General features: G+C 40.5%; 1 protein-coding gene across 4 annotated transcripts in view; it reads left to right on the top strand.

Annotated features, from left to right (window-relative positions):
* Positions 1 to 5719: 5719 nt before the first annotated feature.
* GTF3C3 (general transcription factor IIIC subunit 3) overlaps positions 5720 to 12730 on the top strand; it is a 30736-nt gene continuing 23725 nt past the window's right edge. For 2 of the 4 annotated variants that reach the window (XM_060016378.1, XM_060016376.1), the window contains exons 1-4: positions 5722 to 6013; positions 6940 to 7051; positions 10864 to 11054; positions 11567 to 11690. In XM_060016378.1, the coding sequence (XP_059872361.1) occupies positions 5912 to 6013; positions 6940 to 7051; positions 10864 to 11054; positions 11567 to 11690 (529 nt within the window). In that variant the 5' untranslated portion in view covers positions 5722 to 5911. Of the gene's footprint in view, positions 6014 to 6939; positions 7052 to 10863; positions 11055 to 11566; positions 11691 to 12730 lie in introns of all 4 variants that reach the window. The other 2 variants (XM_060016379.1, XM_060016377.1) reach the window with 2 other exon arrangements.

The raw sequence follows: 12730 nt of genomic DNA on the forward strand, positions 1-12730 counted from the left end.
GAATAATAAAGGGAACCGGGGCTTCCCTGGTGGTGCAGTGGTTGAGAGTCCACCTCCCGATGCAGCGGACACGGGTTCGTGCCCCGGTCCGGGAAGATCCCACATGCCGCGGAGCGGCTGGGCCCGTGAGCCATGGCCACTAAGCCTGCGCGTCCGGAGCCTGCGTGTCCGGAGCCTGTGCTCCGCAACGGGAGAGGCCACAAGAGTGAGAGGCCTGCATACCGCAAAAAAAAATAATAAAATAAAATAAATTAATAAATAAAGGGAACCGAATGATAATTAAAATCTACTCCCATTCTTTCATGGGCATAGGATGAAATTGTGAGGAAGCAAACCATTGTTGCACTTCACTATGATTGTGAAAGGATTTTGATGATTAGCTCTTTTAAATGGGATGAATTTTTAAAAATAATGATTGTTATTCTAAGAGGATGCAATTTACCATGTGGTATATGCACTTGAGAACTGTCCTACAATGAGAAAATAAAATAGAATAAACACAAGTATATTAATGAAGGATCCCTTGACTATTTTTCACACTCAGGCCCTAGGGTAACAGACACTAAAACAGAATAATTGTTAATACCAAGTACCTATTTCAGTATGAGACAGTATTGCATACAAGTTGTTTGTAAGCCTTAGTTTATTCATCTATAAATTGCATATATGGATTTCTAATAAAAAGTATCAGAGAAAACACCAAATACATACTTTTGTGTGAGCATGAAACAAGGAAATATTTAAGAGCAGGAAAAAAGAGAAAGCACCCAGTTAGTGATATTGTAATATAATAATTATTCAACTTTGCAAAAGAAGCAAAGTTTCTGATTTGGAGAATATTTCATAAATACAAGCTCTCCTTTCCTAACAACTCTCATTAGGAAATGAAGACAAAAAGAGTTTTCACCGAACTATGTTGATCTTTGGGTCTTTGTGTTAATCTTCATTTTCCATTCGTTATAATGTTTTCTTTCAGATGTCTGGTGGTTTTAAAACTACAGACGAAGCTTCTCATTAGAAAAATTGATTCATGGTCATGGTTAAACTTTTATGTGTTTTTTCCCTCCATTTTTGTTAATTTGTAATGATTTTGTTCTACATTTTAGTCTACATAGCTCATGCTATGTAAACAGCTTGAGCTTTGGGCCATATGTGACTTACGTGCATGGGTTTTTTTCTCAGTCAATAACCATAGATACCAGTGTAGAGCACGGCATATATTGCAAGGATTACAGAAACACCATAAAGTCAAAAGAAATGATCTTCTAAATTATGTTTCCTTTAAGCTTGTCTTCTATGTTTCTTACCTTTTATCAATCTGTTTTTATTTGAAAGGGACATTGCTCATTTTTACTTTAGTTTATTATATGTAACAGGAATTTGGGTTTTAAATTTATCTTTTTCCTAAAAGGAAGATGCATTCCCATGGTCAGCATATGCTATTGAAAGATCTCACGGTCTTAGTTACATATCAAGGGAGAGTAAGTGATGAATATCCACAATTAAGTTGAAATGGAAGGCAAAGAAACGTGGGATTTTAGGAGTCTCTTGGGCCTCTGGGAGATGTTCTCTGCCACGATGTTCAGTGGCGGACATTGTGCTACACCAGATATCCTAGCCATGCCTCACCTCTGGCTTTTCCACGTACAACCTCAGGAAGGGAGAGGAGAAACAGGTGGATTTCCCTTCTTTCATAACCAACCCTCTTCCTCCACCCACCCCTCCCCAACTGAGGCTGTATCATTCTGATTCTCATATTCTCATCTGAAATAGCTACTTTTCTTTATGAAGAGCTGCATCATTTTCTCTGATTTCTGCAAAAGGAACACTGTACTAGAAGGAAACAGTGTAATCCTAAAAACACTAGTCTGTACATTCCAAAATAGTTTTCTGTGGCTTTTTTGTGGATGATTGATATTCAATATCAAGAATAAAATATTTATGCAAGAACAGATTCTATATCTGGTTCAATATGTTCTATTGTAATTAGTTGTATAAGTGTTTTCCCTGGAGGGTTGTGAGATATTTGTGAGCCAAGATCATATATAAGCCATTTTTATTTCTCCAGCACCTAGTACAATGCCTTGCATGTAGCAAGCACTCAATAAATACTTAATGAATTGAAATAAATGTGTGTTATTTTGCTATTAGTCAGACAGTAATGGAAGCTGCTTCTAGTTAATGCCAGACTTTTTTGTTTTACCATTTAAAAGATATGTTATTATTATTTATAATTATATTTTATGTTTGGCTGCGTTGGGTCTTCGTTGCTGCACGTGGGCTTTCTCTAGTTGCGGTGTGTGGGCTTCTCATTGCGGTGGCTTCTCTTGTTGCAGAGCACGGGCTCTAGGTGTGCGGGATTCAGGAGTTGTGGCATGCAGGCTCAGTAGTTGTGGCTTGCAGGCTCTAGAGCTCAGGCTCAGTAGTTGTGGCGCACGGGCTTAGTCGTTCTGTGGCACGTGGGATCTTCCCGGACCAGGGCTCGAACTCATGTCCCCTGCATTGGCAGGCAGATTCTTAACCACTGCGCCACCAGGGAAGTCCTATAAGTAATTATTGATGAGCTATTCCTCATAAAAATAAGCCTGTTCAGATAAATGGTAGAGTGGTAGGGAGTGCTTCACCTCTGTCCAGTTCCACTCAAGTACCAGTGACTGGCTTTCCCTTTCCCTTTCACCACTCCTGCTCTGGTTGTCAAGAGCTCCACAAAGGGAATGTTTATTAGTTTTAAGGCCTCTGAAAAGGAAGAGCATCCACAGGGGACTTTTGGCTATGAGCTTGCAAAGTCTCAGCGCAGGACATGCATCCTTCTGCTGGAATATTCCTCACAACTGGCAGGTAGCTGTTGATGGGAGGCCTACACTCCACTAGACTAGAGTTTCTTATCAGTGATGGTATTGTCAGTTGGGGGAGGACAAGTCTTCGTGGTGACCATTTAGCACACCTGGTCCCCAGACAATGTATAGTGGTATATTAGTGATTTCCCCACTCCTGCGCTATTATTTTGGCTACCAAAACCTCCCTATTCACATTTCTAAAAGGCCACTGGGGAAGTGATTTTGTCCTTGGCCGAGAACTGTCGTTAGGAAAACAGCAGAAGTGTAGTGTTTCCTGCAATGAAAATAAGTGTTCTGCAGGTGATCTAGGCTCCCAAGGGGTCTGTGGTCCTCTGCATAGGTCCTTGACAGCCTCTCAACACTGACTCTGCTCCTCTTTGATGAGCATTCCATTCCCCATCCCTAGGACATGGCCTATTGTCCCCTATCCTGGGTCTAGTGTGGTCAAGAACTATTAAGGGTGTGAGATTTTACCCGATTTGCAAGCTACACACTGGCTGCTGCAATTTCACAGATCCTGGTGGGCCCTGAGACCAGTGGGTCTAAGGCAATAGACTTTATTATTCATGGCTCAGCAGGCAACATATGTTTTACATTCCTATTGGTTCTCCTTGTCCCCCAAGTATCATGGGGGCCATGTGGAGGTGAGTCCAGGTGTTTACTGGGCACTAGTTGGTTTGTGCCACAGTTGAGGTACCCCAAACTTAGGAAATCCCCACTCTTACAAGGGGGCTACATGCCCAAACATGCCCAACCTTTGCCCCAGAGGGAAATATTATCATACTGGTCAGAAAACAAATCTGCCCTCTGTCCCAGAGGGAGACAATATCTCTATCTTTCAAGGCTGTTTGTTCTCCAGACATCCTTGAAAAGATAGTCCAGAGTGAAAGCAGTCACAAGTTTTTGCAAAAAAGTGAGAGAACCATGGGAAAATTGTCTCCCCAAAAGTGTCACACCCCATCCTGGCTCCTCCCCTTGAGAAAGGAAGGAGTCATTCCCTCCCTGTGTACTCTTCATGCTCTCGTCATGGTATAAATTCAATGTTCTGCTTTCTTCAGACATTCCATTTTGATTCTCAGAAATCAGTCTGAAAGTCTGAAAAGTTTCTTCTTGCTATTTTCATTACTGCTATAACAATTCCACTTCATCTCAAGGTAATGTGGATGCCTCTGACTCACCAGGGGACACATCACTTACAACAAAGTGGAGAAAAGAAAAGCAGAAAGATTCCAATTTCAAGACCTGTTGCTACATTCTGACCTGTAAAAAAACCCAAAAAAACAAAAAAACAAAACTGTCACATCATCAAGGTGTTCCACAGCAGAAAAAATGTTCTCCCACCCCTTGCTTCCTGCTGCAAATCTCTGCAATGTGAATCTATATCATCACAATTGTTATTCCCATATTTCAGGCAGCCAATAACAAACAAGCTAGTCTAAGCCATCTGGGTCTTAGGAGAACATTCTCCTTACCAGGTGACCAGATTTGCTCCTTTTGATTTCCTTCTTTTCCCCTAGGAGAGTTAGGACTAGAGACTCGACTTCCTCTCAAATGCAATTCCCTGACAGCCTGGAGAAATTCAGGGGGGAATTTACCTATTAGGGATTTCTGTGGATTACCTTATTCCAACGCACTCACCTAGCCTCCCATATTTTATACCCAGATAGGGCCCTGAGGATCCTTTATCATGAGAAAGGAATGACTTCCAGCTGGAGATTTTTTCTCTCACCTGGAAGTTCCCCTCTTACAGGTCCTGGCCCCTCATTCTCCCATCCAACTGTTGCTTTTCCTCATTTGGATTGTCATAAAGAGGCACCAATGGCCAAGCCAGGTGATAGGCTCCCTGTAACTTGTCCCTAACCTCAGCTGCACTGAGCTGCATTCCGTACCTCTTATCCCTTGCCCATTCCCAAGGCACTTTCAGTTCCATCCAGCTGAATTCATAAATGTGTTTTGAGCATAGATTACTAGCCTACAGAGGAAAGTTCACAAAGATGTATCAGGTAGTGCTGTTCTCCAGATGTTGACAGCTAGCTAGTGTCTTTAGAAGAGGACAGCAGAGAAATAGTTATAAGACAAGGTAAAATATAAACCACAGGAGTGTGTAGGAGCTGAAGAAGTGTTCCACTGAGGAGAGGCAGTATATCATATTAATTCCAAGTATGGGATTTGGAGTCAGATAGACCAGGGTTTGAATCTTGGCTCTACTACGTATTAGATTCAGAACGTTGGCATTAGGAATAACATAAAATAATAAAATATAATCCAAAAGGATTATTTTGAGATATGAATGTAATATGCATAAGACAGTACACGGCCTGTATAGTAAATGGGCAATAGTGTATGCTAATCATAGCAAATATTTGATTCTCTCTAAAAGTTTAACTGTTAAGAAAAGAAGAAAATTTGGGTGAGAATTAGAGGTGGGACGTGAAGTCTAGATGACCTAGTTACAGACTGAGAAGGAGTCTGAGGAAAGGGACAGCTTGAGGATTTGTGGAAGAGGGGAAAACTGATGGTGCCATTGATTGGAGGAGATGAGAGTTAAACCATAAATTGTCGGAGGACTTTAGCTTTCTGTGGCAGGGCAGAACTGGAAAGTGGAACGTGCACGTGGCAGAGGAAATGGTTAAATTAAGGAAAAAAATCACTACACCAATGATTAATTTTAAAAACAAACGTTCAAAAAAGAAATGGATTGAGAGTCAGAATTTTAATGGAGAATTGCGGGAAATGATGTAGATAAAGGAACATTTTCTTAAAGCACATTTTTTTTTCCAACTCCTTAATAAGCTTAAACCGGAGGCCTGAGCCCAGCGGCAAGCGCGGCGACCCGGAGGGTCCAGCCGCTGTCCAGTCCGGGTCCTGCCCACGCCCACGTCGCCAGGAAGAGGCGGGGCCAGAAGCTCCTGCGGAACCCGAGCGCCGCGGTTGCGGCGCAGGCCGGGCAGGTTTCCCGGAGGGACTACGGATCCTTGTTTTTGGCGCCTCGGCGTGGGGGTAGCGTCTGGGAGCTTCTGCTCTTCCGTTTCTCTGTTTCGGCTTCTGGAACTGCACATCAGATCCCCGCAGACATGTCGGGGTTCAGCCCGGAGCTCATCGACTATCTGGAAGGGAAGATCTCCTTTGAGGAGTTCGAAAGGCGGAGAGAAGAGAGAAAAACCCGTGAGAAGAAAGTGAGGAGATAATGGGCCAGGATGCTCCCTACTATTTCGTCTCCCTAAGACACTTAAGAGAGATGTGGGGGACCCAGTAACCCCGTTCGCTGTGATGGGGCGGGCCGGGTACTTGCAGCAGTTTCTTCCCCTTATTACCGAAACTCGGGTTCTCACCTCGTCCCTGTTCTAAGCTCCTCTTCAAAACATTTCACCCACCAAAAAGCTTTTGTCTCGGTGGTAACCACTTACCTTTTTTTCTGTTGCCAAATAGTGCATTTTTTATTTGAGGGTAGCATAACGCTGGTAGATTAAATGGGGGGCGTGGGGAGTAGAGTTTGGAGGCAGTATCTGGTTCTAGTCCTAGCTTTGCCACTGTCTTCTTGCGCAACTCACCTCTCTTCTTTAGGCCTCAGTGTCTGTTTCTAGACGGAGTGATTTGAGCTTCCATTTTTGAAGAGTCTCCCAATGGTGTGGTGTAATCTTCCACAGAAAAGAGTGAATTTTCTTGTCTGATAAAATCTCTGGGACATATTTTTTTATACTTATGAGGAAATACGTGAACTTTCCATGTCTTCTCACTTGAAGTCCGAGGGAAAATAACAGTAATTACACCTTTTGAGATTAGCTGTTGGATTCCTTCCTAAATCATGCAACTAATAGGGCCCCATCTCTTCTCATTTAAAAAGCAAGGATACAACGTGTAGATTAATGAAATCATCAAGGTTTTAAAAATTATTTTTTACAAACGACTGATTCAGCCTGAAGGATGAGACCTAAGTACTATGAAATGCTTTGGCAGTATTCAAATTTAGATTCCACATAGTATGTATGTGTTCAGAGCTCAAGTCACAGAAATAGAGAATGAGGCAGATGCTTGTATTCTCAACTGGGGAGCGCTAAATGTGCACTTGTTTTTGGAATCATTAATTAATTTTCAATCTCAGAGTCTTCAGGAAAAAGGCAAGTCATCAGCTGAAGAAAATCCAAATGACTTTGCAGTTCCATCATCATCAGGAGTTGACTGTACCAAATCTCAGGACGAAGATGTCAATGAAGGTATGTCAAGATCCCTACCTTAAATGCATTAAATGTTAAGGGTACCTAATAGTTTAGTGAAAGCATTATTTTTTTTTTTTCCTGCAGTGGTATTCTGTCATTGATACCTGGCTTATTAGGAACATAGTACTTGGTGTGTAAGAGGTGCTCAATAAATATTTGTTGAATTATTGATTATGATGATGGTTAGTTTAGTGGGTTATGTTTGTGGAGAAGTGTTTCAGATCGACATCAGCGTTTGTTTGGGAGCCATTTAGAGTCATTATTCTTTAAATTGACCCTCTCACTTGATTACTAATTCTTCTAGACTATACTCCCCCAAATTGTAATGAATTATACTTCTATACAAAGTGGCTTCCAAACCACTTTTTTAATTATGGAAGATAAGATAGAAATGTCAGAGTGGAAGGCCAGTTGGCTCCATATGGGACCTCACACACACAAGAGGTATCTTGGTATGTTACCTCATGCCAGGATCCAGTCCTCAGCTCTGCATGACCGGGTATTATATTTGGTTGCTGCACCCAGACTAATTAAACTCATGAGAGCCTAAATGATGAATTATTATGCAAATCTATTAATTTCTGGTGATTGATACACCTTTTTAGTGATCAGAATACTGATGATAGTTCATGGTATCCATTTACCCATGTCAAGTAACCTGGGATACTGAACTATCAGTTAGAATTTAGCTTTGGGTGTAAGGTCTGATTGAGAACTTAATTAAACTTTCTAGTCCTAGTGGGTAGAAATAGAGGCTGGTTCTTTTCCCTCCAGACAAATAAGACTTGACACAGAGAAAACACTAGTAGGGTGGACAGAAAACGAACAGGCTTTGTTACTGCTTCCTTGGACCAAGTGGGGAAGAAAGGGTAAAGAGGAGAGAAAATTGGGGTTATAGTTTCTTACCTTGCCAGGCAAGTATGGTGAAAAATGGGGCTGAAATTGTTCTAAAACCTGTGAGTCCTTCCTTATCTGCTCAGAGTAGGAGCTGCTCTTTCATCATCACATCTTTGAGGTACAACTGTAGTGCCAGACACCATGGGGTGCCTGCCAGTTTTCTTACCTAAAGCTGCCCCTGAGAGGTGCCCATTAGGCCCTCCCTAAAAAAAGGTGGTTAGTTGAATCCCATTCTAGCTTCCCATGAACAGTCAGGCATACTAGCCTCAGCTCAAGTAATCCCATCAGTCCTTTTAAGATATTAAACTCCCAATTTCCCAGGAAGGTATTGTCCCAGAACTTTACCAAGACCTTTGGTAACTGTGAACATGTATTCAGAGCAGAGGAAGGGGTCAGTTTTGAACAGGTAAAGTCTGCTAATTGGAATATATGGCCACTAGAGTCATTGTCTTTTTCCTCCTATACATTGGTGAATTCCACTGCAAAATTCTTATTCTTGAGCACCAGGCAAATAGGGACTTCTTTTAATTTCATTTTCAGTTAATTGTTGCTGATATAAAAACTGCAGTTAATTTTTGTATATAGACTTTGTATCCAGGAACCTTGCTAATTCATGAATTCTGACAGTTTTTATGCAAAGATTGTTTTGGATATTCTATGTATATAATCATGTCATCTGTGAATGACAGTTTTATTTCTTCCTTAATCTTTATGTCTTTTATTTCTCTTCCCTTATTACATTAGCTAGGACCTCCAGGACATCCAGTAAAATATTGAAAGGAGCGGTGATAGTAGGCATACTTGTCTCATTCCTGATGACTTTGAATAATTAACCGTTAACTGTGTTTGTGGAAAATTTTCTGTAGGTACTGTTTATTAAACTGAGGGTATTCCCTTCCTTTTCTAGTTGACTTAAAATTTTTATTAGGAATAGGTGTTGGATTTTATCAAATGCTTCTCTGGGGGAATTCCCTGGCAGTCCAGTGGTTAGGACTAGGCGCTTTCACTGCCAGGGCCCAGGTATGATCCCTGGCTGGGGAACTAAGATCCCACAAGCCATGCAGCATGACCAAAAAAGAAAAAAAAAATGCTTCTCTGTATCAAGATGATCATATGACTTTTCTTTTTTTTTTTTCTGTACTGTAATAAATTTTATTGATTTATTTTACACCGTTTTTTCATATTTATTTTGGGTGTTTAGAATTCTTGAAGATGATCATTATGACTTCATAATAATAATTACTATTTGTTGCTCAGAACATGTGGGTTTTTTTCATTCTCTTCTTCCTTAAGTATATTGACTATCTCATTTATCCAGCATCTTTGGGATTTGAGGTATTTCACATAAGTGAATAAGCTTAAGGATTTTTGAATATATATATATTTAAAATTTTAACTGTTGTAGCTTTTCTAAAATATGCTACTTGTCTCTGCTTTAACAGAAAATTGGCTTCTCAGCTTAACTTTTCTCTTTTTTTTGTTTTTTTGTTTTTGCGGTACGCGGGCCTCTCACTGTTGTGGCCTCTCCCGTTGCGGAGCACAGGCTCCGGACGCGGAGGCTCGGCGGCCTTGGCTCACGGGCCCAGCCGCTCGCGGCATGTGGGATCTTCCCGGACCGGGACACGAACCCGCATCCCCTGCATTGGCAGGCGGACTCTCAACCACTGCGCCACCAGGGAAGCACCATCAGCTTAACTTTTCTTGATCATTCAAGATAATCATTATGAGGGCTTCCCTGGTGGCCCAGTGGTTGGGAATCTGCCTGCCAATGCAGGGGACATGGGTTTGAGCCCTGGTCCGGGAAGATCCCACATGCTGTGGAGCAGTTAGGCCCATGCACCACAACTACTGAGCCTGTGCTCTAGAGCCTGTGTGCCACAACTACTGAGCCTGCGTGCCACAACTACTGAAGCCCGTGCACCTAGAGCCCGTGCTCCACAACAAGAGAAGCCACCACAATGAGAAGACCTCGCACCACAGCGAAGAGTAGCCCCTATTCGATGCAACTAAAGAAAGCCTGCATGCAGCAATGAAGACCCAATGCAGCCAAAAATAAATAAATAAATACATACATACATTTATTTTTTTAAAAAAAAGATAATCATTATGAACTTATGAAAATCATTTTACTGTAGTGATATCCTCAGATACAGATGAAATATGTCATGTTATTTTGTTCCTGAAATAATAATAGTATTTTAATTTTAATAATAGCATTTATTAAGCTCTTACTATATGCTGGGCATTTTTCTAAGTACATATATATAAAGACTCATCTCATCCTCAGAGTTACCCTATAAGGCAGACATTATTGATCCCTTTTACAAATGAGCAAACTGAGGTACAGAGAGCTTCAGTAATTTGCCCAAGGTAACACAGCTGGTGATAGATGGAGATGAAGTTTGAAACCAGACAGCTTGGCTTTAGAGACCTCACCTTAAACCACTGTGCTATACCCACTGGTTATGTATCACCTTAAACTACTGTGCTCCACCCCCTGGTTATGTACCACCTTAAACCACTGTTCTATACCTCCTAGTTATGTACCACCAGACTTTTTTAGTTCTTAGGTCTATGTCCTACAATGCTTTTATTTTTTTTTTTTCCTCTCTGCTTTTAACAGTTACCGTGTGTACTTCTGATTTCCCACTAATTTTGCCTGTATGTCTGGGTAAGGCCTAAAGGATGAGTCAGCACTTCCTGCAGAGTAAAATACATGGCTTTGTGACAGCTTTCCTCTTTGGATTGTTTTTTTTGGGAGTGTTCATTTGTCTGTGTTTTTCTTTCAAGTTTGATATTGCTGGGGTAGAAATTTGTATTCCAGAAAATACTGTTTGTTTTTTCTTGCAACTAGTAAGTATGCTGAAGCTTTCTTTTTTTTTCTTTTTCAACCTCAATGTCTTTGTCTTTAGGAGAAACATCAGATGGAGTCAGTAAGTCAGTTCACAAGGTCTTTGCTTCCATGCTTGGAGAGAATGAAGATGAGGAGGAGGAGGAGGACGAGGAGGAGGACGAGGAGGAGGAGACACCTGAGCAACCCACTGCAGGCGACGTGTTTGTATTAGAGATGGTTCTCAATCGTGAAACCAAGAAAATGATGAAAGTAAAGTGTTTCTTATTTTCGTATTTATAAATGGAATGTAAACATGTGATATAGAAATTGAAAAAGAATCTTTAAATTATACATATATTCTGAAAGAATTCAAACTGTAAGAAAGGAAACACTATGAGACAACTACTGTTACTGGTTTCTTATGTTTCATTTTAGAGATTTTTAAATGTAAAACTTTAATTATTGCATGTCTCAAAATGTACTGTCATTTTGCTATTAAAAGGTCCATATTGTAACTTGATATTCTTTTAACCAAGTTCATTCTGAGTAGATAAGTTTGAAAGGAGAATCTTCAGTAGATTGAGTCATAAATCTCCTGACATATAAATCCATTTTATAGCATCCAGTTCCACATTTGTTCTAATTAGTAATTTAGTAATGCCTGACCAGTTTGATTTTTGCTTTCTTTAAATATTTTACTGTGATTTGAACTTGCTACTGTAGGAAAGTTTTGTTGGATTTGTTTTTTGTTTGAATCTAAATGTCATTTTTGTTCTGTACAGGAGAAAAGGCCTCGGAGTAAACTTCCCAGAGCTCTGAGAGGTCTCATGGGTGAAGCCAACATTCGCTTTGCTCGAGGAGAACGTGAAGAGGCGATATTGATGTGCATGGAAATCATAAGACAAGGTGTTTAATGTGGGGATTATTGACAATAGCAGTTTAATAGTCTGACTTGTTTTTTTTAATAAATGTATCTATTTTTGGCTTCATTGGGCCTTCGTTGCTGTGCGTGAGCTTTCTCTAGTTGCAGCGAGCAGGGGCTACTCTTCGTAGCGGTGTGCAGGCTTCTCATTGCGGTGACTTCTCTTGTTGCAGAGCATGGGCTCTAGGGCCCATGTGGACTTTCGTTGTGGCATGTGGGCTTCAGTAGTTGTGGCGTGCGGGCTTAGTTGCCTCATTTGAACCCGTGTCCCCTGAATTAGCAGGTGTATTCTTTTTTTTTAGCAGGTGGTTTCTTAACCACTGCACCAACAGGGAAGCCCTAATAGTCTGACTTTTAAAACAAACGGAGGAGCACCTCACTGTGCTATTTGGAAAATATATTCAGAAGCTTGGAGGTGATTGTGATAACAGTGATTTACCACTTTTCACGTTGAATAGGTATCATTGCCAAGAAAATGAAAATTGCAGAGTATGATTCAATGAAATATCATTAATATTTATTGAACTCTTACAGGCTTTTTAAAATTTGTGTGTTTTTGAATGTTTCATTTTAGGAGCTTTAGGCTTTTATAGTATTAGTCTTTTTAAAATATGGCAAACAAATTATTTTAAAAGCACTTTTGAAGAGTATTCTTTTTTCTTCTATTTTCCAAATCAGACAGTGTTAGATTATTTTAATCTACTTTTTGATAAAAGACACAGTATATACTTGTCATCTTTCTGTTAAACTGCAAACCTCAGGCATACTGAAGGATATCTTCAGAAGTCACTTTTTGACTGATCACTTATATTTATTATTTTGCTCTCCTGATGTGTTGCCAAATGATGCCCTGCATAGTGGCAGGGATAGTTGTACTAGAGTGAACTTTCAATTTATCTTTTCAATATTTTGGCATTTCCTTTCATTTAGTCTAGGGTTCTTTTAGAAATCTTGTAAGATTCCTGGATTATTCATTAGAGTAATTTGAGGGCGCTGCTTTTCCTCTTTTACCCCATCAGAAATA

The sequence above is a fragment of the Delphinus delphis genome, chromosome 7, assembly GCF_949987515.2.
Source record: "Delphinus delphis chromosome 7, mDelDel1.2, whole genome shotgun sequence".
Lineage (NCBI taxonomy): Eukaryota > Metazoa > Chordata > Mammalia > Artiodactyla > Delphinidae > Delphinus > Delphinus delphis.